The sequence below is a fragment of the Aquarana catesbeiana genome, linkage group LG02, assembly GCF_042186555.1.
Source record: "Aquarana catesbeiana isolate 2022-GZ linkage group LG02, ASM4218655v1, whole genome shotgun sequence".
NCBI classification, from domain to species: Eukaryota; Metazoa; Chordata; class Amphibia; order Anura; family Ranidae; genus Aquarana; species Aquarana catesbeiana.
This window is the reverse complement of record NC_133325.1, coordinates 351,426,632-351,454,205: the sequence shown is the minus strand read 5'-3', so window position 1 is coordinate 351,454,205 and position 27,574 is coordinate 351,426,632. Positions and strand designations below refer to the sequence as shown.

The window sequence follows — 27,574 nt, the reverse complement described above, 5'->3', positions numbered from 1 at the left end:
CAAAGGGGCTGTATCCACGGCCGCATCACAAATATACTTAAGGCCGAGCACCAACTGGTCTGCCAGTTCCACAGACTGGGTAAACCTGCTCCTTCCCCAACTCGCTGTGCAACAACTTAGCCCATTCAGTGTTTGACACCAAAGCCGTGGCTAACACCGGCTGAAGCGCCGACCCCACCACTGTAAACATAGACCGGGCAACCGCCTCGACCCTTCTGTCGGCAGGGTCCTTGAAAGAGGGGGACCCTTCAATCGGAATCATGGTCACCTTATTCAACCTAGATAACGGGGGTCAACGACTGGAGGAGATGTCCATTTTTTCAGGAAACTCTCCTCAAAGGGGTAACGCACGGTCAATCTCCTCGGGACTGAAAAGGCACGCTGCAGGCGTTCCCACTCTCTGTAAATAAACTTATCAAAATAATTCAAGTAGGGAAACACCTTAGCGGTGCGGATCAGTTTGTGGGACCCAAAAGGGACCGGCACATCTGCAGATGCCCCAGCCGTATCCTCTAACTTTAAGGTATCCCACACCGCCATGATAAGTGCCCCCACTAGCGCTTTTTCCTGTGCTGAAATGGACGCAGAAGATTCCTCCTTACTGTCCGAAGGGTCATGGTCCGCAACCTCTGAAGCCTCAGAACAGGGGCCGCCTGCCACCGCAGGGCCCGAGTCTGAATCAGAGCTTTCCCCGGAAGATGGGCGGGAAGGGGGCGTTTTTTACCCACGTAAATGATTCCAGGACCGCCGACAGAGCGTCCAAGGGCACCACAGGTCCAGGGGAACCAGTTGCTATCACAGGGGTGTCTGGGGAGGAAGCGCCAGCATCCAACGCCATGTCTGACCCACTCTAGCTTGTCACCACCCGGGACCTAAGACAAGAGACAAAAAATGCCTACCCTCCTAGCTGCCACAGACTGAGGGGCCCCCCCCGCAGGACTCACCACCCTGACCAAGGCGTTGTGCTGTGCCGGCCTCCCCTTTGCAGGCGTCCAAACCACGAGGCGTTCTGTGTCAGTTTCTTGCTGTTCCTGGCTTAAACCCAGCGCTAGAGAACCAACAGCAAACGTCCCCTTTGTAATAGGGGGGGTAACTAATGTGCAAAACCACAATAGAAATACGAATAGGAACGGAAAGAAGCTGCCAACATAGATAAGTGATCTCACATAACTCAAAAAATATATATTAACATAATATGTGGCGCTAGCTAACCTATGTGAAATATCCTGTGAAAAAAACAATGATCCGCATATATAAAATGATATAACGAAGACCGATCAGTAAATAAAATAGAAATAAAATAAAATAAATCACAATAAATAAATAATTCAATGATAAAGGTGCAATAACGCAATAATAAAGTGCAATGGTGAGTGAATCCAATAATCAATCTTAAAAATGTGCAGTATTATAATAAAGTGCAAATAATAAGTGAATCCAAATGATCAAAAAAGTGCATAGATCGATAATCCTCCTGAGTAAATAAATCATCAAAGGTGCAATAGTAAAAGCAATGTGGTAATACGTGACACAACTGAGTGTATAATTTCATTGAATGTCCAAACAATTGATAATGTGTAATAAATTAAAAATCCAATGAACCGTGTACTGTAACTCCCAGTGAAGCAGGGTCAGATCTTCTTACAGCAGTTCATATACATACAAAGAAAAAGTGCAAGTGCAATAGACAAACGATGTGGCAAAAATGTCTATGATGTTTGTTCCATCCAACTACAATCCGGAGTGCGCCACCTGTTTCCCGCAGCCACTCACCTCTAGCAGCGGCCCCCAACGGGCCAAATCGAGCATGAATCAGCAATAGATGCAGATATCCTCAGGCGATCAACCTCCGGTATTCGTCACACTGGGACACCCGATATCCGGCAAGTAGCTACGATCTCCAAAGCTCAGCAGGTGCAGTGAGGGTAAATGGTGAAAGAGAAGGAGCCATGCTTACCCCTTCTGTAGGGACTGCTGGACGCACTCCACGGACAGATCCATCTCCGGCATAGTACGGAGTGGCTGTCGGCCATGGCAACACTGACTCGGACAGCAGTAGCCCGGTCATATGTGTACCCCAGGGCATAAAGCTCACCGGCTGCCCCGGATCAGCATAGGGCCTGTCGCGGCTAACCCAGCGAGGAGCTAAGGTCTGCGCGCGCTCGATGGCCAGGCTGGGGAGACTACCCAGCCCGGCTGTTGATTGCAGATCACAGGAAGAAAAAAAAAGAAAAAAAGAAAAAATCTTCAAAGAACCACTACAGGGAGCCAGGTCCTTCTCCTAGACTAGGCAGAAAAAAACTGGGCGGTACTGTGCGTATTTTTTTCTTTGTTTTGCCTAGTCCTCTCCTTAAGGTGGCGATATAACCCTAAGGGTCAAGATTATGGTGCTGTGTCTGTCAGTGAACGAAAGAGAAAAAAATTACATATTCAAAAGACTCATTATGCCTCATAGATTATACATTGGGTTGTATCTTTCCAAAATGGGGTAATTTTTGGGGCGTTTCCATTGTCCTGGTGCTCCAGGGCCTTCAAAAGTGTGAGAGGTAGTCAAGAAATTATATGTGTAATTTATGCTCCAAGAACGCCTGATGGTGCTCCCTGCATGTTGCGCCTCTGTATGTGCCCACGCTGTGTAAAAGTCTCACACATGTGGTATCACCATACTCAGGAGTAGTAGAATGTGTTTTGGGGTGTAATTTGCGCTATGCCTATGCTGTGTGTGAGAAATAACCTGCTAATATAAGAATTTTGTGAAAAAAAAAAAAATCTTGATTTTGCAAAGAATTGTGGGGAAAAAATTACAACTTCAAAAAATTCACCATGCCTCTTACTAAATACCTTGGAATGTCTGCTTTCCAAAAAGGGGTCATTTGGGGGGTATTTGCACTTTCCTGGCTTGTTAGGGTCTCAAGAAATGAGATAGGCCATCAGTACATCAGGTGTGATCAATTTTTAGAGTTTGGCACCATAGCTTGTGGACTCTATAACTTTCACAAAGACCAAATAATATACACTGATTTGGGTTATTTTTACCAAAGATATGTAGCAGTATGAATTTTGGCCAAAATTTATGAAGAAAAATTACTAATTTGCAAAATTTTATAACAGAAACAAAGAAAATGCATATTTTTTTTACAGAATTTTCGGTCTTTTTTCTTTTATAGAGCAAAAAATAAAAAAACCCAGCGGTGATTAAATACCACCAAAAGAAAGCTCTATTTGTGTGGAAAAAAAAAGGACAAAAATGTCATCAGTAATTGTCATTCAAAATGTGAGTGCACCGAAAGCTGAAAATTGGTCTGGTTAGGAAGGGGTTTAAGTGCCCAGTGGTCAAGTGGTTAAAAAAGAACCCATTACCCGAAGACCCTTGAAAAACCACCACATCCAGGAATGTAGCTTTCCTGGTGTCCTACTGCGCATAGTGGGTCCTGCTACCAACCCCTACATCATTACCGGACAGTGCTGATGTAGGGGTCAACGGACTGAACCAATCGTAGTGTGGGGGACCAGGAATCAGACACTAACAGATAAAATTTCACAGTCTTTAGTTGACAGTCTCTTCTCAATAGCAGTGATTGGTGGGTGGCAGCAGAGGCAAGTTCCTTTTTTAGGAGCATCCATTTTTAGCAACATTGTTTTTACGCTTGGGACTCAATGATTTATTGAAATCCTCTGAATGACCATTTTACATTCTACAAATAAAGCAGCATTCATCAATTCCCTTTTATTTTATGCTCTTTCAACCTCTAACTAAATGTTATAGGATTTATTAAGAAACAAAAACTATACTTCATTATGCTGTAAAAATCCAATCACCATTAAAGAGAAGCTTCAGTCTCTTCCCAATAAATACAAAGTCAGCAGCTGCAAACACTGTAGCTGCTTAATTTTAATCTAAAGACACTTACCTTCCTCTGGACCCATCGCTGTCCTCATCGGAGTAGATTCTTCAGTCTGCTTTGGGTCCAGGCGCTGGCATCTTGACTAAGGGAAACTGGCAATGAAGCCTTGCAGCTTCACAGCTGGCTTCCAACTGCAAATGAGCTTTGTGAATGGTCCTTCAGTCTTCTGTGACCTGTGATGTGTCCCAGAAGGCTGCCGGGGAAGGTGCAGGGTCGTAAGCAGTCAGTAAATTTATGGAGTTAGTAAAAATCTGTGATTTTTACAACCGTCTGTAAATATCAAGGACTGATAATTCATCATACTGTGTTGGACTTTTTATGTGAAAACCAGGCAAATTACTTGGTATGGGTATTGTCAGTGTTTCCATACTGTGTTTTTATACGGTTTAAAAATTGGTTGTCTTCGTTTTTAATAGGAATTCTGTCCTGATTTTTCAGGCCGTCAGAAAAAAAAAAAGTGCTCCATCAGTAAATTTTCCATGTTTTGTCAGTAAAAAATTGTTGCATGAGATGGGGGGGCGAACTTCCGTGTGGATCACACTGGATCTGCCCAAAAGTGGGGGAGCGGGTACCTGTCACTCTGCCCCCCCCAAAAAAGGGAAACTGTAAAAGGAGGAGAAACTTCCCCTTTTAGGGTGAAGTTCCGCTTTAAGAAATTTGTATATCGCCCCTCTTAAGTGTATCTTCTCCAGGGAGAATAAGTCCGGGAGGTCCTCCAGCCCCCTTTGCCGCCCTTCTCTGGACTCTCTCCAGTTCCAGCACATCCTTGGACTGGTGACCAAAACTGGACAGCATACTCAAGATGTGGCTGGACCAGAGGTTTGCCCCTAGTGGAAACCTGAACTTACGTGCGGATCACACTGTAATTTGCATGAAAGTGGGGGAGCGGGTACCTGTCAAAATCAGGAACCTGCTCTGCCCCCCCAAAAAAGTGTCAAATGTAAAGGAGGAAAAAGAGCAGAACTTCACCTTTTAGGATGAAGTCCCGCTTAAAGAACTTTGTATATCGCCCCCCTTAAGCGTATCTTCTCAAGGTAGAATAAGTTTAATATTTGTAGCAATTCCTTGTAACGGAGCTCCTCCAGCCCCCTTATTAGCTTTGTTGCCCTTCTCTGGACTCTCTCCAGTTCCAGCTCATCCTTCCTGAGATCTGGTGATCAAAACTGGACAGCATACTCAGGATGGTTCCATGGGTGAACCCGGGAGGGGTACTCAATACACACACTTGATCTAAGAAGTACATCTTTACACCCTATATCTGCGGGGATTTTTGATCAGACGCCACCTAGAGGAAACCGTTGGTATCTATCCATAAAGGCTGGTAACAAGATCTTTTGCATCATCCAGGGCATCCATTGCTTTCTACACTGTTACCTTACAGCCGTAAGGTGAGAGGCCACCCTGCACCTAGGTGTCACGGCATAAGACAGAAAAGACACCCACTTTTATGTCACCTTGTTATTTGTATTTTGCACAAGAGAATTTCACCTTTATAAAGATATCACTATTGTCACTGAAGTTTTTTGTTTCACTGATTATTTGTTGCAAGTTTTTTACGTTTATGTATTGATGTTATTAGTAGCAGTGCAGCACCAGTCTCTTTATATACTCAAGATGTGGCTGGACCAGAGGTTTGCCCCTAGTGCATAACTTGCACTATTTTTTGCTCCCGAGTGCATTACATTTTTGAACATTAAACCTCATTTGCCATGTAGTTGCCCATTCATTTATTTCATTGAGGCCTTCTTGTAAAGTTTCTATAACCTACTGTGAAGTTATTGCCCTGCTTATCTTTCAATTATCAGCAAAGAGATTGAACTATTTATACCAACCTCTAGATCATTTATGAATTAAACAGAATCGGCCCCAGAACAAAACATTGGGCTACCCCACTTACAACTCCAGGCCATTTTGAGTACACACCATTTATCACCACCCTTTGGACGCGCCCCTGTAACCAGTTTTATATCCAGGTATAGATACTGCTGTCAATGTCGATAGGCCTCAGTTTGTAAATCAAGCGTTTATGAGGAACTGTGTTGAATGCTTTGGAAAAATCCAGATACACCACATCCACAGGCCTGCCTTTATCTATATGACAGCTCACTTCCTCATAAAATATTAACAGATTGGTTTGGCAAGGATGATCTTTCATAAATCCATGCTGATTACTGTTTTCAGCAAATTCTTGGATATAGTGCCTTATCATCCCCTCCAATAATTTACATACTCCTGATGTTCAACTGACTAGCCTGTAGTTACCAGTTATATCATGTGGCTTTTTAAAATATCAGTACCATGTTGGCTTTTTGCCAATCAACGGGTACCATTCCTGTCAGTAAGCTCCCATGAAAATTAGTTGCAACAATCTGGTTCTAACCTGGCTACGTTCTTTGAGGACTCTCAGGTGTAAGCCATCTGGTCCTGGTGATTAAGTTACGATTTTCAAGTCTTAGCCACATTCCGTAATGTGTTAACAATACAGTCTTGTTTATTATACCCCTCCTTTTCCTTTATAAAAACTGAGATGAAAGTAGAGTTTCCTTCTCTTTGTCTATTGTAACCAACTTTCCTCAATCTTCCTTTATTGAGCCAATATGCTCTCACCTTGCTTTCTTATTATTTTATTTAGAAAAATTCTTTGGGAATACACTGGCTAATGTCATTATTTAATATTCTCTTAAAGCACTTTCATTTTTCCTCAATATTCAACGTTTCTAGAATTTTATCCCATTTAATATCATCTGGTATGGAGCAGTTTAGAAAAGTTGCTCTATTGGTTGTTGCACTACCCTAATGCCTCCTTTTCCTATGATTTACGCTAAATGTAATTACTCTATGATTGCCGTTTCCCAAGTTATCCCTTATTTCCACATCTGCAATCAGATCTGTGCTGTTATTAATTAAATGTGGCATCCTACAACTGACATATAAAGTTTTAAGACATTTAAGAAATGGCTAGCCTTAAATGAGTGAGCAGTTCCATCCTTATCATAGGACACACAAGAAACATTCTCTGTGCCAGTTAATGGGCTTTTCACACTCTAATATGTACTCAGGGACACAGTATTTGTATTCTAAAAAGAAACATTTCAGAGAATATGTTCAATAGCCTCTCTTACTCTTTTTGCTTGACATTTTGTTTCTTTGCAGCGTATGACATGCAGTTTGAAGCTCTCTTGCATGTATGCCCCCCCCCCAAAGCGTATCTAAACCCAAAAACAAAATGTACTATATTGCAGATTAACAGTCTTTAGACGTTTAGTAAGAATGCAAAATACCTGTTAATCTTACCAAAATTCAGTGTCCTTGTATCTTATTGAAAGCTTAAAAACAATGCACAAACATCCTTATCTGTCTTGTGTAAACTACTAGTGTCAGTCCATTTTTCTGCATGGAATGTGTCAGATTTGGCTTTTGTCTCTCCACTTTTTTGTGTCATACCAATACAAAAAAAGAAATAAACATGAGAATGCCTAAACATTTGTAATTGCAACAATATTCTGGGCGAAGTGGTGCATTATCTGACAGAAATGCAGGGGTGACAATATTTTTGGCCAGGACTGTATAAACTGAATTTGACTTTATAAACTGAATATGCCTTATTATGGATATGCTCAAAGATTTGAGTAGATTGCATTTTGCAGAGGTAGTGTATGTGTATATGTTAAAAAAAATGTGTATTTATTAACACTACCAAAAGTGGACCATAGATAGGTATGTCACGGCAACATTTGTTGGCACAACTGTGTGCTGTCTGATGCACTTTGAGAACTGCTCCACTCATGCTAGTCATAAAATTATAAATGGATTTCCTTGTAGGAATTTTTTTTTTATATTAAATTGGACTTTTTAGTGCACCCATAAACCACATTTGGTTATACATTTTTCTAGATGTATAACCAAAGTAATCTCTCATGAACTCACAAGAAAAAAATAAAAACACTGTTTTACCAGCGTTTTTCTAGTTAGAATTGCATAATGCAATGACAAAGATATGAGAAAACAAGTGAAACCAGACTATAGAAACATTTAATAGAGGGTTTGTAAGCAGTTGAAAGTCAAATATAAGTATCTGGTAAAAGAGGTAGCTGAATTACATAAGGTTTGGTAACTATCAGAGTAGTACAGACAAGGGTAATTGAAAATAAAGCACACTTACAAACTCCATTGTAAACCAAATATCAATGCAATCATTTCTGTTAGTCTTTGCATATATAAGAAATGTACTCAGTTGGATTGATTTCTAAAAACTGGACAATACAAATGTTGTTACCTATAACAATCAATTACTTACTTGACTTTATTTTATAATCTGCATTAGAAAGAGCACTGCAGTTGCTATAGGCAAAACATCTACTTTTGTATTACTACCATTTGTTTTTTGGATTACAGAGACCCAAAACTGGTGCCTTGATGGATAGTTAATAATGCTTTCATCTAAAGTGCTTATAAATTTGCACACAGAGAAGTTAACCATGGTAGCACACTATAAAAGGGAAAAGGGTAGAATTGCAATTTTTAGGATGAAATCAAATAGCAATTATACAGGTTTTACCTAGTAGCTTATTGAATCCTGCTTATAATTAGGCATATCATTAGATATTTAGGTAATAATTATAATAAAAATGAGCAAATGTTTTGCTTACCAGCTCAAAGTTTATTACAGGGGGGAAAAAGCCCATAATGCAAGGTCAGGTTGACACTTTTAGCGTCACATCTAAAAATCTGCTTTCAATAGCATTTAACTAGTTTAGCATCTTAGGAAAGCACTATCTATTCTGTGAGTGAAATATAGTACAAATTTATTTAGGCCAATAGTGTCTCCAACTAGTGTGAGAGGTGGTGTACTAGGATAATGCTTTCAGCATTTTTAAGGAAAAATCATATCTACTAACAAGTTATTGGGAAATATCCAATACTGGAAATTCAATCCATTCTTTTAGCACCAAAATCTAAGCATATGTTATCACCTATAATCTATTACTGATGAAGTTGCTAAGAATTTTGTAATTCATAATATTGGAAGTCTAGTGTAAATTAATATCAATTATTGGTAGTCATTAATATGAAGTCGGTGATGGGGTATATATATTCCATTACATGGAGCCTGGTTTATCAAGTACACACTTTAGTTATTCATGATGAGCCTACTTCCTAACAGCTGCAAATTTTTAGGGTTAGTTAATAAAAAAACGGCAGAAAGAAAAAAAGTGTCAGTGTTGCCTTTGTGCAAGGCATAGTGCCAGGAAGGGATGTCGCTTAAAATGACACTGTCACCTAGCCAATTTAGGGGAAAGTGAGAGTCTTTGTAATGGTCTCCTCCCAAACGCATATTATATACCTTGCCAGGGCTCCCTTTGCTGCTCCTGCCTTTATCACAGCCAGCTCAAAATTTCCCAGCGCCTGCTAGTGCCGGATGTTGAAGAAAGCAGTGATGTCACTCCCTTGATCATTTGCGAGGGCTTGAAGTTAGCAATTGACTTTTGGCCCTGGGCACTATCATGGGAGAAGATCACCGGCTCCCCCATAACCAAGAAACATCTGCTGTGCATGGGGGAAGGAATAGCGAGGGAGGGCTGGCAAGGTGTCTGTAGAGCTTAGGCTCATCTTAAGGGGTCATTTATCAAGTATGTTTAAAAATTTAACCGAAAACCGAGCAGGCTGCTATGGGCAATATTAACACAACATACATTTTCTCCTCTCTAGTTTTAATAAATCAGCACTATTGTCTAATGCAGGTTTACCTGTGGGCTCATTTACAACTGCTACTGCAAAAGTGTTGCTCTTAGAGAGATTCCAAATTTTAGTACAGTTTAGGAAATAAAATCCAACATTGACTACAGTGGACTCATTCTTTCAAAGTTTTTAAAAGAGCCCCACTGTTCCAAACCATGTAAAGAATTTTAAAATTATACTTAAACATGTAATCCAAAGTAAATGTCAAACAGTGAGTACATATTACAAATATTGCAAAAAATGAACATCAGATTTAAAGACCGTATTATATAGAGTGATAACCCAAACCAATTTGCAGCTTGCTATTATTTTAACTTTTTATTACCAGCTCAGTTTTAAGAAATCCACACAGAGCTGGACTGGGAACAAAATAAGATCATCACAGCTGTATAAAACATTAGTTTGTTATTTAATAAATATAAATTAAATTCGGGAGAACAGCATTAGGGTGGGTACATTGTCAAACATGTCATGTTTAACTAACAAGTACGATGAATGATTTTGGTCTCTGAAATGGAACCTAATTTTTGGATAAGAACCTGATTCTTCGGGAATCTCTGGAACACTGCCTGATGTGGTAAAAACCACGGTGTGAACAAAAGTAAAAGCAAACATAATAAGCAAAACATTGAATGGAACACTGCATGAGGCAAGAGCTCTACTGCCTAGAGCCCATTTTTGAAATAAGCACAACTTTCTTACAGTACAGGTTCAAGTCCAGAAATTAACTAGGGATGCAGTACATGCATGCAAACAGAAGGATGTCCATTATTTGGTAAACAAACATTGCAGTAATGGATGCAGATGAGATTTCCGTTTTGGTTTTCAAAGATTCATAAGGTGCAATTATTTCGCCAAAGACTTTCTGATTGCAAACAATGGCATTGCTGTGAAAATGATCAAATGAATATTGTGGTAAACAAAGTTGTGCTCTACTCAAGCTCTGTGTATTTAAAGTGACTCAAACCTCCAAAATGTCTTAGCTGTCCTAGTGCAGAAAAATGCATGAACTACATAAAGAGCACACTCTGTACAGTATTTGTGCAAACTCAGTTGCCATCCTAGATCTGATCTTCAACTTAGTTATGGACCTTAGCCATTCACTGGATTGATCCTCATTGATATGCACATATTTATTGCCTGGCTACATCCTTAAAGAATGTTCCACAAGCTGACTGGTTATAGTCAAATTGGTAAATAAATTTATATACACACACCGTGAAAGTTAACTCAGCCAAAACTGAAATTTTCCCAACTGACCACTACTGCTTCCTCTGAAACAGACCAGGACCTGTCACACTCCCCCCTCTATAGGCACAAACATACATGTTTGCCCAATGCATACATCTTTAGTTCAAAAGACCATTCAACAACCAGCTGTGCCTATTGACTAAGCGCACGTGAAGTGTGCGAAACGCGTCTACCCAGCATTCTGATTCCTGCAGTTTTTGGGATGTCCAAATAAATTCAGCCAGCTGTGCAGGATGGCCAACCACCGAATAAGGTTTGTAGGAAGTTTAAGGATACAATATTGTAAGGGCTATCTCACCTGTTAAAGAAAGATAGCTTAGCTATAGGATGGCATAAAATGATTGTACATAGAGTATAAAAAAGAAACAAAGTTATGTGCCACATCAAACTCTAACAGCTTTATTCTAACCAAAGCTTTCATAGAAACTATGGAAAGTCCAGTAGAAATTGCTGATCTGTAATATTTAAACTACAAATCCAACATAAGGTTTGAATCCCCTTAAGATGAGACAGAGCAAGGATGGCCAAATTGGATCCTTGGATGAAAAGTCACTAGATGACATCTTGCTGCATTAAAGGAGAACTACAGACATAAAAGGATAATTGGTGTACTTGCATAATGTTTAGTTACATGCACTTGCACTATTGATGGGGAAAGGTTTACTGTGAAATGGAGCTGCACTGTTTGTAATGGCAATTTTGTTGTCTGGAACCAAGCACAGACGCAGGGTGCGGTCTTAAACAGGTTTTCTTTTTGCCATGATCCAAAAACTTCAGGACGCATAATTTTTTCCTTCTAAAGGAACATATAAAGACAAATGGCAGTTACTGCTTAATTTTATGTATTGGCTGGAGCTCTCCTTTAAAGGTGTAATGAGAGGGTCATTTGAATATAATTTCTGCATGGAAATCTTACAGTCTCAGACCAGCTCTGGGTTAAAGGAGAGAGACATGTGACATATACAAACACACAAACCCGGACACGGTGTAAAATGTTGAAAATCTGTGCTAATCATTTGTTACCTGATTATACCATTGCCTTGCCTAAAATATTCAGTGCATTAGCAAATATAACTACTGAAAATCACATATTTAGAGCCATCAATGGCAAATATCTCAAAATCTAACTAAAGCTTTGCAGGATTTCTGCTACTTTTAGTGCCTAGCAGCTTAAAAATTAAGCAATATCTACAAAAGTTTCAGAAAACAGTCACTACACTACTCTAAGGGAAAGCCACTTAGGTTTAGTAACTCAATCATTCACATAAAAATAAGGATATTTTTTTCTTTCCTTTTACAAAGGTACCATAGTTATACAGAAATATCTAGGAGAAATCTTGAAATGTTATTTGGAATCATTCAGACAAAAATAGATATATAAGGGAATTCTGGAAAGAAATACACTTGTACCATTGTTAAGGTGCTGGGGGAAATTAATAATTGTAAACGAATAGATTTTTGGATTGCAGCTAATTAGGATTCAGGAAGTGGCAAATTTCTAACAGCGACTTGGTGGTCCAAAATGTAGTGCTAAAAGTGCTAAATAATACAAGGGGTTTTGTAGCGTTTAAAAATGCTCATTAGTACTTGGTGCACAATAATAATTGTTTTGCACACAAATCTGTTTCTAAAAGGAGAAGGTCCAAAGTCTCCACACTACTTTGTCAGCAGGAAGAATACTGGCTGCACATATATATTTACACATGTATGACCAGTAACAACACTTTAATAGATAGGCTAAATATCGGTATTTGTAAAGTGACAGAACTTGTTAAATGCATCTACATTTAAACACCTATGCCAACTTGCCTGTTCCTTCACTATAACATTGAGTTCATTATTCAAAACATCTAAAAATGTCTCTAACATGGATGGGCAATGAAATGTGCCAAGTGTTTAACACAATCTAGCTATTATCAAGTCAGTTTATAAACATTCTAAGCAGGTAATCTTGAGTGTCTGTTAAATTCATATTCAGGCAGTGCACAAGGGGTTACTGTCTCTTCTGGGCCCCCTAGCAAAAAATATATGGCTCCTGTCCCTCTGTTAAGTGAAACAGTTACTTTGGAACTTTCTCGTCCGCCACAAAAATGAAAGGCTAACTCCACCGTTCTGACAAATTTGATATTGCTTAGTGGTCAAGAAAATAACCATCCAGTGATAAACTGATTGTTTTTACCTACATTTGCCTATAAGAATACAGTGACACAACATTTGATGAGCCTTATTTACCAAGGTGTGATATGTGGCGACGTGCACCTGTGTCTCCCTCAAACACTCAACCACGTGAAGCAGAAATTCTTTAATTCCCCTGCAGATAATTGGCTGTTTGATGTAATCACTAGAAGCTGAACTCTGGAAGCTGGGCCTAAATAAAGACAGGCAGAAGATGAAGAACTAATCACCAGTATTGCCTGTGTATCTTTTTTAATTACGGAATTACCACACCTTGTTCTGCACGGTGTCGCCATGTGGAGACCACCAACTTGGTAGAGGCAGGGCTTTTGCTTCCCTTATGTCAGAGCCTCCAGCAAGGAGAACCGTGAGCAGCACAGTAGTGACATCACCTAATCTCACTCCAAATTTTCTCAGACTAGCAGTAAAAGGCAGCAGTACCCTAAACTCACAATGCAGATATACAGCTATGAGGCTGTAGGCACAGGAGTACCTAAGCAGAGAAGGAAGTATCAAGCTGTTCTTAGTAAATGTTCAAGACAAAAGGTACATTTTCAGTGTACTGCTTAGGCACAATTAATATTTCTACATTTTCCAAACATAGCAAATTTTCAATTTTTGAATTCACGTCCAACTTCACATCTTAATAAATCAGGTCCTTTGAGTCTCTGGACTCTTAATGGCAACAAATAAAAAAACTTGAGTATTTTACATTGGGCACAATGGAAATAAACATTAGGTTCTTATATGAGCACATAAAAGCATTTAGAAAGCCAATTAATATACAACTAGTGAAGCAAGTGGTGTAACATAAAGAAAAAAATATTTTTTAAAAAGAAAGAGTTGCTTATCGCTCTAACAAAATAAAGTTATTTGTACAATTCATAAGATCATAATAAAAACAGCACAATGCAACACTTCACTAAAACTAGTAAACTCTATAAAAGATTGTGCTGCATCACAAAGTGGAAAATAGCCAATTGTAAAAAAAAAAAAAAAATAATAATAATTTTATAAATACTTTATAATATTTTCTACTAAGTATGCACAAAGCAAAATTTGGGTCAGTGTTGTATTGCAAAAGGAACCCAAACTGTGCTATCACTGTACATTGAAAGAAGATAACTTCACCTTTCCCTGGGGCACTTGCATTTTCTTGAATACAATTAATCTACACTGGATCCATGAGCACCTGCTATTGCTTTTAAAATTTAGGTTTCCCAAGTTAAACGGAATACACAGTTAGAAACCATTCAACAAGTTACATTTTAGGTCATTAATATTTTGGGCTAATCCTTTAAAAAAAATCCAGCTATTTGGTGCTCAAAAACAGCAGCCAGATCCTATTGGGTTCAGCTAAGTCACCTGATGGAAACCTGGACAAGCTACCAGATAGAGGTCATGTTGAAACATAACCTCAAGCATGCTTAAAATTAATGTGAATTATATGACGACTCCTGGTCGCGTTGGAAGTATTGGAAACTCACCAGCACTGAGTTGGCTTGAGTAAATCGGCACCAATAATAGTGTATGTGGCCAGACTAAATTAGGAGTAGCAATTTACTAACCTATTCATATCATTTACAGATTCACCTATTAACATGGATGAATATAAATTATGTGAAGTGCCAAATAGACTGGGAAAATCTAATAATTTTTTTCTGGCTTAAGGCCATTAGACTATGCAACAGCTTTATTAATGCAAATTTAAACAATTTAACTTTTCTATTCAATATTAATATAGCCTAAAAAGGCAACCAACAAGAAAACGAATTGTTAAGGGGTATTAAGAAAAAACTTCCCCCTAATTCCAACAATGGTGCATAGTTAATACTTTCCTTTCCTGGCCACTAGCTATCCCTGATCTGTAAGCATCAGTAAACAGCTAAAGTATGGTATCAATTTATAAATTAACTGTGGAAAAAAGCAGCTAAAAAAGGTATGCCACAATGCTAAATACCATCAAATATGCGCAAAATAACCACCAGTTATATGGTAGCATTAACAGTAACACTAATTACTCCTATGTAAAATAATTGGCAATAACTGTACATCTATATGTAAAATTTCCCAGTATTCTAAGATACAGTTTTTTTTAGAGGAAGCCATTATCCAACGGTCTGCCCAGTGACAAAAGATATCTGTTTGAAAATTTACACATATATAGGTAGGGTATACAATGCATTTTTACATAGGAATGCTGTGTTTGAATAAGCCAACGATGAGAAAGTGATGGCTAAGAAGTTGTTGCCATACTGACAGCTAATCAATATTAAGGCTTGTAACTGAGCTCGTAGAACATATACATCTGGTATTTTAGTGGCAGTTTGGGCTTTAACATCCATCCTTGAGCTGAAATAAAGTATTAGGTGGCATAGAAATAGCTTGTGTTTATGGCACGTGGCATGCTGCTTAGAATATGAAGCAGGACCTGTATTCTACATAAAAGTTACTGGAAGTGCAGAAGACAAGGGGTTGCAGACCAGACATACGACAACCCTAACAATGGTACACCTGAGCCTACGGTTTAAGTCTTCCTGGAACATCTTTTAAACTCAGTCTTATTATAAATGTAAGCATAAACTATTATATAAACCATTTTTGGAACGTAAATCCTCATTTACAAAAATGACCAAGAATAACTATTAACTAGTGCAGTGCATCAGTATTTTTTTCTTTTTTTTTTTCATAACTATAATATGAAACTAGTATAACGCTCTGCTGTTTGCGACAGCTTCTACATGGAGACACAATACACATGGCCTCCTTTTCCCGTCATCTCAATGTTAGCCTTAGTAGAAAGCTGGCGTGAATATCAAACCATTTGTTTCCATTAGTAGAAGAAAAAGTCAAGCTTTCTGGGCAAAGCCCCCACGGACAGCTTCTGGCTTCAAGTGAAATCAGGGTCCCATACTTATTTCTGCCCATTGTATGGATCATTTCTGCCTTGCTAAGTAAGGCTCAAGGCTTAGATTTAAATATGGAGAAAAGTCTTGTCATAAAGTGATGCTTTATTGGTCAGCACAGGAGATGAGCACAGCAGACTTGGGCATTTCTTTCTTCTGGCCATCTCTTGAATGGGTGGACCTAGGACTCCTATAGAAAAAAATAAGAACAGCTCTGTTCAGTGATAGCGTTCAGAAAGCGAATACATTCAGATTTGTTTTCTGGCCAGTCCAGGGTGAACAAAACAAGCTATGAATTATTGATTTGCAGTTTTTATATTAAACAGAATTAGAATGCAGAGTTCGCACAATAAAATGCTGGCCTGCAGATTTCACGGAGCCCATTTTATTAACTACTTCAGCCCCAGAAGATTTGGCTGCTCAATGACCAGGCCATTTTTTGCGATACGGCACTGCATCGCTTTAACTGACAATTGCGCGGTCATGCAACGTTGTACCCAAACAAAATTGGCATCTTTTTTTCCCACAAAATGGAGCTTTCTTTTGGTGGTATTTGATCACCTCTGCGGTTTTTATTTTTTGCGCTATAAACAAAAGGACAATTTTGAAAAAAAAAACAACACATCTTTTACTTTTTGCTATAAGAAATATCCCAAATTTTAAAAAACAAAAACAAAATTTTTCCTCAGTTTACGCTGATATGTATTCTTCTACATATTTTTGGTAAAAAAAAAAAAAAAAATCGTAATAAGCGTATATTGATTGGTTTGCGTAAAAGTTATAGCATCTACAAAATAGGGGATAGATTTATGTAATTTTTATTATTTTTTTTACTAGTAATGGCGGTGATCAGCAATTTTTATCGGGACTGCGATATTGTAGCGGACAGATCAGACACTTTTGACACATTTTTGGAACCACTGACAATTATACAGTGATCAGTGCTATAAAAATGCACTGATTACTGTATAAATGTCACTGGCAGGGAAGGGGTTAACACTAGGGGGCGATCAAGGGATTAGGTGTGTTCTGAGATCAGTGTTCATACTTAGTATGAACACATGACCTGTCTCTTCTCCCCTGAGAGAACTGGTTCTTGCTCTGTCACGAGCGATCACGGGTGCCTGACGGGCGTGATGACAGCCGGGCACTCGCATCGGTTCCGGCAGCGAGCTGCGGGTGCACGCCCCCCCAGTGGTCAAAACGCAACGCGACGTAAGGTAACGTTGTTTTGCCCAGTGGAGCCACCCTGCTGCAGTACAACTGCGGCGGCTGGTCGGGAAGGTGTTAAAGGAGATGTATGGCTAAACCTTTTTTTGGCTATGCTTCTCCTGTGGGTCAGGCCCAGATTCCTGCCTGGTAGCTGGTTCAGCCTCTCAGTGCACTTCCAACCCCTCCACAGCCCAGTGTTCCAGTGAGCACTGACTGACCGTCACTGCTATGTGCTCAGAGTGGACTCAAGGACTGAGCGATCAGTGATTTTTGATCATGCAGTTCTTGGTGTAAAGCCTGTGTGTAGGAGTATGAATGTTTGTTATTTTTGAATCCCACATTTCTCCTTCAATGTTTTGTACAGTCAACACCTATTACAGAACCCTGATGTAGAGTTTGCCATACTTCTGGTTCAAATAAACCTTTTATTAGAGAAATAGATAAGCTGCCTTTGGACCTCCCAAAAATACTAGTTGCCTTTCTATTATGCCAATCCACAAAGACATGACCCAGAAAAAGTGTGCAGATTAGTTGGGTTGGAGAAAAGTCAGAAATCATTATCTGCAAACTTATTTCAAGGCAGTGACTCTAAGTTTTCAAGCCAAAGGGTCAGCATGACAGCCAGACAATTAGCATTTTCAACAGACAAGAGAAATGGCATCTTCTCTCATGACAGGTTTCCTTTAAATATTATTCACATCATAATTGTGCCAAATATATGGCCACAAAGACACAGGCAGCTCACACACCCAAACTAAGCCATCCGCACTGCACAAGTATGCGTTGAAGTATTTTATAGTTGCAGAGTTTTGTGGTTGTTAGTTCCATATCTCCTTTCTTTTCCCTATGTCAATTGACATTCTGATACATCATACGTGGAGAAAACTCCATCCCATGTTCTCCTGTATTAGCAGAGGAATCAGGGGTGTGACTGTTAAGGTTATGTCACACTTGTAATCCTGTTGGTGGCACATTTCTAGCAATGGGATCACCATACAGATTAGGGAAAAAAAAAAATAAAAAAAACGGGGTTTACTTGTAAATCTTCAAATCTATTACTATAGGGTCATGCTTCCACCTTCAGGTGGACACTGGCAAAAAGGAGGGTAATCATCTTCCCAGGCATAACCCCTCCCTCCTCTTCAGTTTTTTTTAGCAAGTCATGGCACAAAGGAAGAGGGGTGTGATCCCTGTGTCTGGTGATGAACTCCAAAAAAGGATATTACAGGTAAACTAAAAATCTAATTTTCTTTACTGTACATTGCAGGGCACAGGGTATCTTCATATCCATTATAAAGGTTTCCCAAAAGCACTGAATATGAGGGGAGGGCAACATGGAAACAAGCCCCAACCGACTCAACCAGAACAGGCTAAAATCTTACACCGCAGCCTGCAAGACTCGACATCTAAAGGTCGCGTCCTTAGAGACTTGAATATCCACTTGGTAAAACTAAGAAAAAAAAAAGTATTAACCAAAGACCAGGTAGCAGCCTTACAAACTTGAGCTACCAAAGCCTGATATAAAATATCCAGCAGGGCTCAGGAGCGAGCACGCATGCACGAGTGTCCCAATAGTACATGGCTTGCTATGGGGGCACTTAACAGGAGGAACCAGGAGCACCGGCGGGGGATCCATACGAGGATCAGGGCTGCTCTGCAAAACCATTGCACAGAGCAGGTAGGTATACCATGTTTTTTTTTGGAGTCGTCAAAAGATGAATTATCCGTTTCCCCATCTTCCAAATTTGTCAATTCCCCTTCCACGTCTTCCCCCAGTGGATCCTCAGTGGGTTCCTCCTCTGTCAACAAGGAGGGTGGAGGGGAAGGAGAGCATTTTACTCTCGAAAGCCAGCAATAGAAGATGAAAATTCCTCCCTTGACACAATGGAACTGGTGGAAGGTGCCCCAGAGATAGTGGAGAGACCAGACAAGAGAAGGGAGTCAGAGCCTGGGAATGACCCCCAGGGGTTTATCCCTGCCCTATAATGGGATTTGTGAACCCCCCTCAAATGATCCCCAGCTTTCTGCTCTTGCTAGGACACTGTCTGCTGACAATGTGGGTGGACTTAGCAGACTTGGACTGCTTTTTCAGCATGAGAGAAGCAGGTATGCATAACATCCGCACCACAACCCCAAAAAGAAATAAGGGAGAGACTGTAGAATAACCCAAGGTTTCTGTCCCCTTGCTAGTGATACACCCACCTGTGCAGCAGTAACAATAGTTTTTTATATATACTCACTGTTCTCAATATTTTCTCAAAGTTTTGGTCTCTGGTGCTGTGGGACAACACCGATATAAAAAAAAAAAAATGTTAAGAAAAGAAAAAGGCATAGTGGCACTGCCGCTGTAGGGAGGGGGAGCACTTTGGTTTACAAACAAAACACTCCAAAAAATTCAGGGGGGGAGAGAGAGAGCCTTCCCCTGGCATAGTTACCTTAGGGGTAACCACCAGGGCATTACCCAATAAACTCTGCAGGGCCCCCGTAGGGGTCCAGATGTCACCCATCTTGAAAAGCAGATGCCAATAATTCCCTGCATCTGTAGAACACTTTGCCGTTCCACCAGGTAACGTATAATTGCACAGGGTCCCATTATGCTAGGTGCAATGCTGAAGAACAACAATACAGGCTGTTCCTGCATGTCCATGATGGAGGTCTGGTTACCATTCCTCTTAGCAGAAATCCATAGGCAACAGATCCGGATAAGTGGAATGGGGTAAGTCTATAGTGGAGGCCTCAGGGGGGCGTCCTCAAAAGCTTGCCGGTGTCCAATCACCTAAACGTACGGGCTCTGCCTAACTGGGAGGGGTTATGCCTGGGAGGGAATTTCCTGTCCTTTTTTTTCCAGCGTCCAATTACCTGAAGATAGCAGCATAACCCTAGCATAATGGATATGAAGATACCCTGTGTTCTGGGATGTGCAATAAAGAAATACTCAAATCTTTCCATGCTGTTGCTCATTTGCTGACTGGAGGAGCAAGGCATCGCCCCAACACTGACAAAGAGAAATATTTACATAGATGAGTGACGGCAGAAAAAAGTAGTCAACAATGACTTGCTTATCTGCAAACAGATGGGTATCTCCTTCTGCCCTGTATAGCAATCCTGTTGCTGGTAAATTGTTACTTCTTAAAGGATTGCAAGTGTACCATGGCCCTTATTCTGGTTTCTTGCAAAATGAATCATGCTAGTTCAGAATTGCTCTATGCATTTAATCACCAAATGACACTAATCCCAGAACTTTCAGTGTCAGGCATCTGGGTTACTAAAGGAGCAGAATTGTTCACGTCAGCCTAGTAAAGCTACATTCACTTCAATCATTTAATTCACATTCAAAAACAAAAACAGACATCTTCTGCACAGGACTGGGTGTTTCAAGTGAAATTTCTACTCCTTTCAAGGTTTTATTCCTGAGTTTTTAGTGTTTTAAGGATATTGATAATGCACAGTCATACTTGCAGTCAGACATAGCATTGGAAATATTCTTTTGAAAATCTTTTACATCAGACACCAAAGAGGTAGTCCAGTAGGCTTGCATTAAAATGTTCAATTTCCAGTCAGGTTTAGAGAAATTCACAGATAGGGAATTCCCTTGCAAATGAATGGATGTCTGAAGAGATCATGGGTTTGCGGTTTCAGCTTAAAAAAACCTGTTTCTCAGTAAATAACGCTTCCTGATCAAGGCAAACTAACAGAAAGTTAGAGAGGAAAAGTAGTATATCAAACCTGTGAACATTTTCCATGGCTGCTACCTCAGCCAGCGCAGCTAGACTAAAGAAAGCAGACACAGCCGGCATGTCTTGGGTAATACTGCAGTTCTGTGCAATGCCAGCTTCTTCAGTGATTGTCAGTTCTGCCCGGCAAGTTCCCTCCATGTTGCAGCTATTTGTGGGAATCTTTCCATCTATAAATAGGAAACAAAACGAGAGCATTATCAATGTATATATGTGCTTGTATACATTTGTCACCTTACCTTCATTTGATCAGGACTTCATGACCCACACAATGTTATTTCTGCTATTATACTCTGGTTAACAAACATGCATTTTCTGTTAACCACTGTAGTTGCAGAGCCTTTCCTTCTGCCCCCTTAAGCACTTAAGGACCAGGCCTATTTTTGACAACTGTTTACAAGTTAAAATCATTTTTTTTTTTTATTAAAAAATAAGAACACAGTAAAGTTAGCCAAATTTTTTTCTATACTGTGAAAGATGATATTATGCCAAGTAAATTGATACCCAACATGTCATGCTTCAAAATTGAGCCCGCTCGTGGAATGGCGACAAACGTTGCCACTGAAAAATCTCCATAAGCCATGTTTAAAAATTTCTACAGGTTACCAGTTTTAAATTACAGAGGAGGTCTTTTGTTAGAATTATTACTCTCGCTCTAACAATTGTGGTGATACCCACATGTGTGGTTTGAACACCGTTTTCATATGTGGGCGCCACTTACGTATGCATTCGCTTCTGCGCGCAAGCTCGGAGGGACGGGGTGCTTTACATTTTTTTTACTTATTTTTTATTTAACACTGTCCTTTAAAAAAAAAATTGGATCACTTCTATTCCTATTACAAGGAATGTAAACAGCCTTTGTAATAGAAAAAAAGCATGACAGGACCTAAAAAAGTTCAAAAAGACCTCAGATCTAACATTTACACTTAAAAGCAATTTAAAAAAAAAAAAAAAGTCTTTTTTTTTTTTTTCCCCCAATAAAAAAATGTCCCTTTAAGGCAGTTGGGCTGAAAATTACACTTGACGTCGCTGCCGTCATCCAATGGTGCAGAGTCGAGTGGGTGCCATCATTCCCTCACTCGACTTAGTACCAAACAGTGGAAAGGATTGGATTGTCTCCACCGCTACCGACAGCTCCTGTAAGCGGCAGAGACGACCGGGACGCAGCGAAAGGGGGGTGGGCACCTCTCCCGCCGCCGATAAAAGTGATCGAATCCGCCACGGAGACCACTTTTATCTTAAAGCGGACCACCCGCCATTGAAGAAAATACTGGGGGGCTATCTCCTGCCATAATGATGGTATTTAACTTCAAAGGACGGACGTATATCGATGGCGGGCGGTCCAGAGGTGGTTAAAGTCCCAAAACATTTTTTTTGTTTTCATTTTGGTTGCACTTGTTTTGCACCCTATAAATGTTTGCATTTATGCCCATCTTAACATATTATACATATTTACTTTGGCACAGGTAGGTATTTGTTTGCCAACATACTTGGATACATACAATAAATTATGCTGCACTTACTGTACATCACAATATGTAAAAATATGTGTATAAATAATCAACTGAGTCTATATTTCCCACAATACGTGTATGGCTTTAAATAGTGTGTATATATAGCCACAAAATAATGCGTGTGCCTTGCTACAAATAAAAACCAAAGCATCAAACAACATTAATTAGAAAAATGTCCATCTGATAATCCTTCAATCCCAATTGCAATGCTTCCAATACATGCAAGGAAAAGGACCTCCACCAAACCCCAAAACAGTTGACCCTCATCACAAAGGTCAAATTGTGCATACCACCACTTTTAGTACCCGGATGGCAACAAAATTCCTCCAGGCAGCAAAAGTCTGCAGCCCAATGAAACCATCCACTACTGAGTCTGCAAGAATGCTCTCTGGCACAAGCATGATTAATTACATCCCACAATTATAATCTCTCTCAGACTCCGCCCAACATATTTAGTCAATCATGTCGTCTTCAGGTGCCCCATGTTGGGTAGAACCTGAAATCCTGAGAGAGAGCTGGCTTTCTGTACAAAGTGATTCTAACTGCAACACTATGTGAATATATTTTAAATTTTAATTTAAAAAACAGCAAATGGAGAACACTGTGGTTTGTTTTTATTTTAAGAGCATAATTGTAGGATATAATCAATTGCGTTTGGTTTAATTTGGAGTTCAGTGGGAGTCCTCCTCTTTGGTAGAACACACATTTCTTTGCATGTATTGGAAGCATTGCAATTGAATTGATGGATTATCACAGATGGACATTTTACACTAATTAATGCTGTTTATTTATGGCAACACACACGTTATTTTGTGGCTATATATACACACTATTTAAAGTCATACACTTATTGTGGGAAATATAGACACCGCTGATTGATTTTTTTTTTATACATTTACAGTCAGGTCCATAAATATTGTAATCAATTGTAATCTTTTTGGCTCTATACACCACCACAATGCATTTGAAATGAAACGAACAAGATGTGCTCTAACTGCAGACTCTCAGCTTTAATTTAAGGGTATTTACATCCAAATCAGGTGAAGGGTATAGAAATTACAACAGTTTGTATATGTGCCTCCCACTTTTTAAGGGACCAAAAGTAATGGGACAGATTAACAATCATCCATCAAACTTTCACTTTTTAATACTTGGTTGCAAATCCTTTGCAGTCAATTACAGCCTGAAGTATGGAATGCATAGACATCACCAGACGCTGGGTTTCATCCTTGGTAGTGCTCTGCTAGGCCTCTACTGCAACTGTCTTCAGTTCCTGCTTGTTCTTGGGGCATTTTCCCTTCAGTTTTGTCTTCAGCAAGTAAAATGCATGCTCAATCGGATTCAGGTCAGGTGATTGACTTGGCCATTGCATAACATTCCACTTCTTTCCCTTAAACTCTGTTTGCTTTCGCAGTATGCTTCAGGTCATTTTCCATCTGCACTGTGACGCGCCGTCCAATGAGTTCTGAAGCATTTTGCTGAATATGAGCAGATAATATAGCCCGAAACACTTCAGAATTCATCCTGCTGCTTTTGTCAGCAATCACATCATCAATAAATACAGGAGAACCAGTTCCATTGGCAGCCATACATGCCCACGCCATGACACTACCACCACCATGCTTCACTGATGAGGTGGTATGCTTTGGATCATGAGCAGTTTCTTTCCTTCTCCATACTCTTCTCTTACCATCACTCTGGTACAAGTTGATCTTGGGCTCGTCTGTCCATAGGATGTTGTTCCAGAGCTGTGAAGGCTTTTTTAGATATTGTTTGGCAAACTCTAATCTGGCCTTCCTGTTTTTGAGGCTCACCAATGGTTTACATCTTGTGGTGAACCCTCTGTATTCACTCTGGTGAAGTCTTCTCTTGATTGTTAGCAAAAAAAATGGAGTTAGCCAGGATCAACCACCAAAATTATTATTAGCTGCGAGTATTGGCATATATCAGACAATCAACCACATAGAGCGCGGGATACCATATGGGGATGCCCTAAATGCATACAAGAAAAAACAGAGAGAATAAGTATCTCTCAAGAGGGCAAAAAAAAACCCCCAAGGCACTGTCTGAGAAAAGCAAGCCAAATTTTATTAGACACAATGATAAATATTAAACACCACACAATCAAATACTGAACTACAAAAAGATATTGCAGGCAGGCCATGGTAAGTAAACAAACACAGACCCTAAAAATTAAAAATGACAACGTTGTCGTTAAAAACAGGGGAGCCACGGCTATGCATACCACATACATACACCATTCACCACTCAAAGCAGCAAGCAGCTGTTGATGAAGTATTGTGAATCACTTTTCAGAGGCGTGGTATATCAGGAGTTGTGGGTAATGTGGATGGAAATGATAATGGAAGTCCGTGTAATGGGCTAGTGGAGCCCAGTAAAGAACAGCAGCTGATCAGGGCAATAGAGTGATAACCCAAGGGGACACAGCAAGTCGAGGCCAGCAAAATTGAATAAATCAAATGCAAAACAAGCAGATTTAACAGCGGTATTAAAAGCAGCAGCAAGCAGGGGGAGGGGGTAATGAGCGGCAATGGAGAAGCATTAGGCAATCATAACAGCAGTACTTCTCTCACCACCTGGTCAGTCACCAGCATCCATGGATCGCCATGCTCAGCCCCTGGTTCTGGCTAGGAGTGTCAGTCCGTACAATGCCATCTTCCTGTTTGAAAAGTGGTGTTCACCCTGCGCTGTTTAGGCTGTGTAGTAGGGCTGCTGAAGCGCCGGTTGTCAGCTGTTCGGTCCCAGCTGTTCTTCCATCCACAGCGTTTGCACGTGGTTCCGGGGTAGCGTGCTGACGTCACGTGCTGAAGCGTTTCACCAGCTAATGACCGCTGGTTTCCTCAGAGCCAGGAGGAAACCAGCGGTCATTGGCTGGTTTATTTGTGTGGTGTTTATCATTTATCATTGTGTCTAATAAAATTTGGCTTACTTTTCTCAGACAGTGCCTTGGGGTTTTTTTTTGCCCTCTTGAGAGATACTTATTCTCTCTGTTTTTTCTTCTCTTGATTGTTGACTTTGACACACATTCACCTACCTCCTGGAGAGTGTTCTTGATCTGGCCAACTGTTGTGAAGGGTGTTTTCTTCACCAGGGAAAGAATTCTTTGGTCATCCACCACAGTTGTTTTCCGCGGTCTTCCGGGTCTTTTGGTATTGCTGAGCTCACCGGTGCGTTCTTTCTTTTTAAGGATGTTCCAAACAGTTGATTTGGCCACACCTAATGTTTTTGCTATCTCTCTGATGGGTTTGTTTTGTTTTTTCAGCCTAATGATGGCTTGCTTCACTGATAGTCACAGCTCTTTGGATCTCATATTGAGAGTTGACAGCAACAGATTCCAAATGCAAATAGCACACTTGAAATGAACTCTGGACCTTTTATCTGCTCCTTGTAAATGGGATAATGAGGGAATAACACACATCTGGCCATGGAACAGCTAAGCAGCCAATTGTCCCATTACTTTTGGTCCCTTAAAAGGTGGGAGGCACATATAGAAACTGTTGTAATACCTACACCGTTCACCTGATTTGGATGTAAATACCCTCAAATTAAAGCTGAAAGTCTGCAGTTAAAGCACATCTTGTTTGTTTACACACCACAATGTATTTGAAATGATAGAGCCAAAAAGATTAGAATTGTGTCGATGTCCCAATATTTATGGACCCGACTGTATATATTGGGATTGGGAACACAAGGGGGCACCAGCTAACCAAGCCCAATGTTCCAGGAAGTGAAGAAAGCCACAATGGTACACAAGGCAGGATGTGGTGATGTCAGATCTGGGGTGGGCTGCTTGCTATGGCAACACATTTTGGAACTCCTATTGGCTCCTTTCTCAAACCATTGAAAATCATAGACAGGCAAGCTCTATTTAACAGAGAGGGTTGGAGGTTGGTATCCCGGGCTCTGGCAATCACAAAACACTCAGGGCAGTAAAAAATAAAGAGGCAGTGCAAAGGTGGAAAGAGAGGAAAGGAAAAGACAAAACACAAAACCACAACTCCTGCATATAATGCTGCTGTTGAACGACTGAGCCTAGCTGGGCCCAGTAGTCCACAGTAGCATTATATGCAGGAGATGTGGCTTTGTGTTTGTCCTTTCCTTTCTTTCCACCTCTGCACTGCCTCTTTATTCCTGAGTGTTTTGTGAGTGGCTGAGCCCAGGATACCCACCTCCAACCCTCTCTGTTAAATAGAGCTTGCCTGCTTATGATTTTTAATGGTTTGAGAAAGGAGTCAATAGGAGTTCAGAAATGCACCATCGCAACCAGCCTGCCCCAGGTGTGACGTCAGAGCCCGCCTTGAGTCCCACAGTGGCTCTCCTCATCGCCTCACTTCCTAGAACATTGGACTTGGTTTCTTCACTGACAACACGCTGTTTGCTGTCACAAGTGGCTCTTTTGGTGGATGGCTTCCACCCAATGTGGCATGGCTGCATATATGCTCTTTGATTTTTTTTTCTGTGAGTTTGCATTGGACTTTTTAATCGTAATAAACCCATTGATGCTGCACTTAGCTATGCCTCCTTGTGTTCCTTTTTTGTAATTTCAGAGATTTGTTCCCGTCTCAGGTGGAGCTGCCTACTGAAGTACAACACCCTTCCTATGGGATGTGGCTTGTGCATTAGCATTTGTTTGCTCCACAATTTCAATTGTTGTTTATCACTTTGATGCTTGCAGCTGCAAGTTAGGGAGACTGGTGCATGAAATTTATTGAACACTGATTCTTAGATACATAATTATAATTTTATGAGTTTTAAACATGGGATAAATGCATTTTCCTGTTTTTCTCAACACACCTTTAAGGGCCCCTTCACATCACGTGTGTTGGGTCTGTGCTGGGAAGCCTTGCCCAGCACAGCCCAACACACGATAAAGGTACAAAACCTTGTTCCCCACTAGGCCATATCACACCACTATGGTGATGGTGTACACTGAAAAAAGTACAGTATGCCAAAGAGACTAATGCCAAAAATTCTCCCACCTAGAAAACTTTTTTTTTTTAATTTCCACTTTAACAGAATAATTTCTAGTTACCATTTTTTTCATGGAAATTTTACAACCAATTATCTGCCCTCTTGATGGCAGCAAGACCTAATTTAGAGAGTTTTCCTCCCAATTG

The 27,574-nt window shown here is 40.2% G+C and overlaps 1 protein-coding gene across 6 annotated transcripts in view; it reads right to left on the bottom strand.

Moving 5' to 3' along the window:
- Window positions 1-7,915: 7,915 nt before the first annotated feature.
- The window catches only part of BBX (BBX high mobility group box domain containing), a 143,063-nt gene continuing 123,404 nt past the window's right edge, over window positions 7,916-27,574 (bottom strand). For all 6 annotated transcript variants that reach the window (XM_073614965.1, XM_073614964.1, XM_073614966.1 and 3 more), the window contains 2 exons: window positions 20,915-21,092; window positions 7,916-16,166 (listed from right to left, as the gene is read on the bottom strand). In XM_073614965.1, coding sequence (XP_073471066.1) covers window positions 16,082-16,166; window positions 20,915-21,092 — 263 coding nt within the window. In that variant the 3' untranslated portion in view covers window positions 7,916-16,081. The remainder of the gene's footprint in view (window positions 16,167-20,914; window positions 21,093-27,574) is intronic.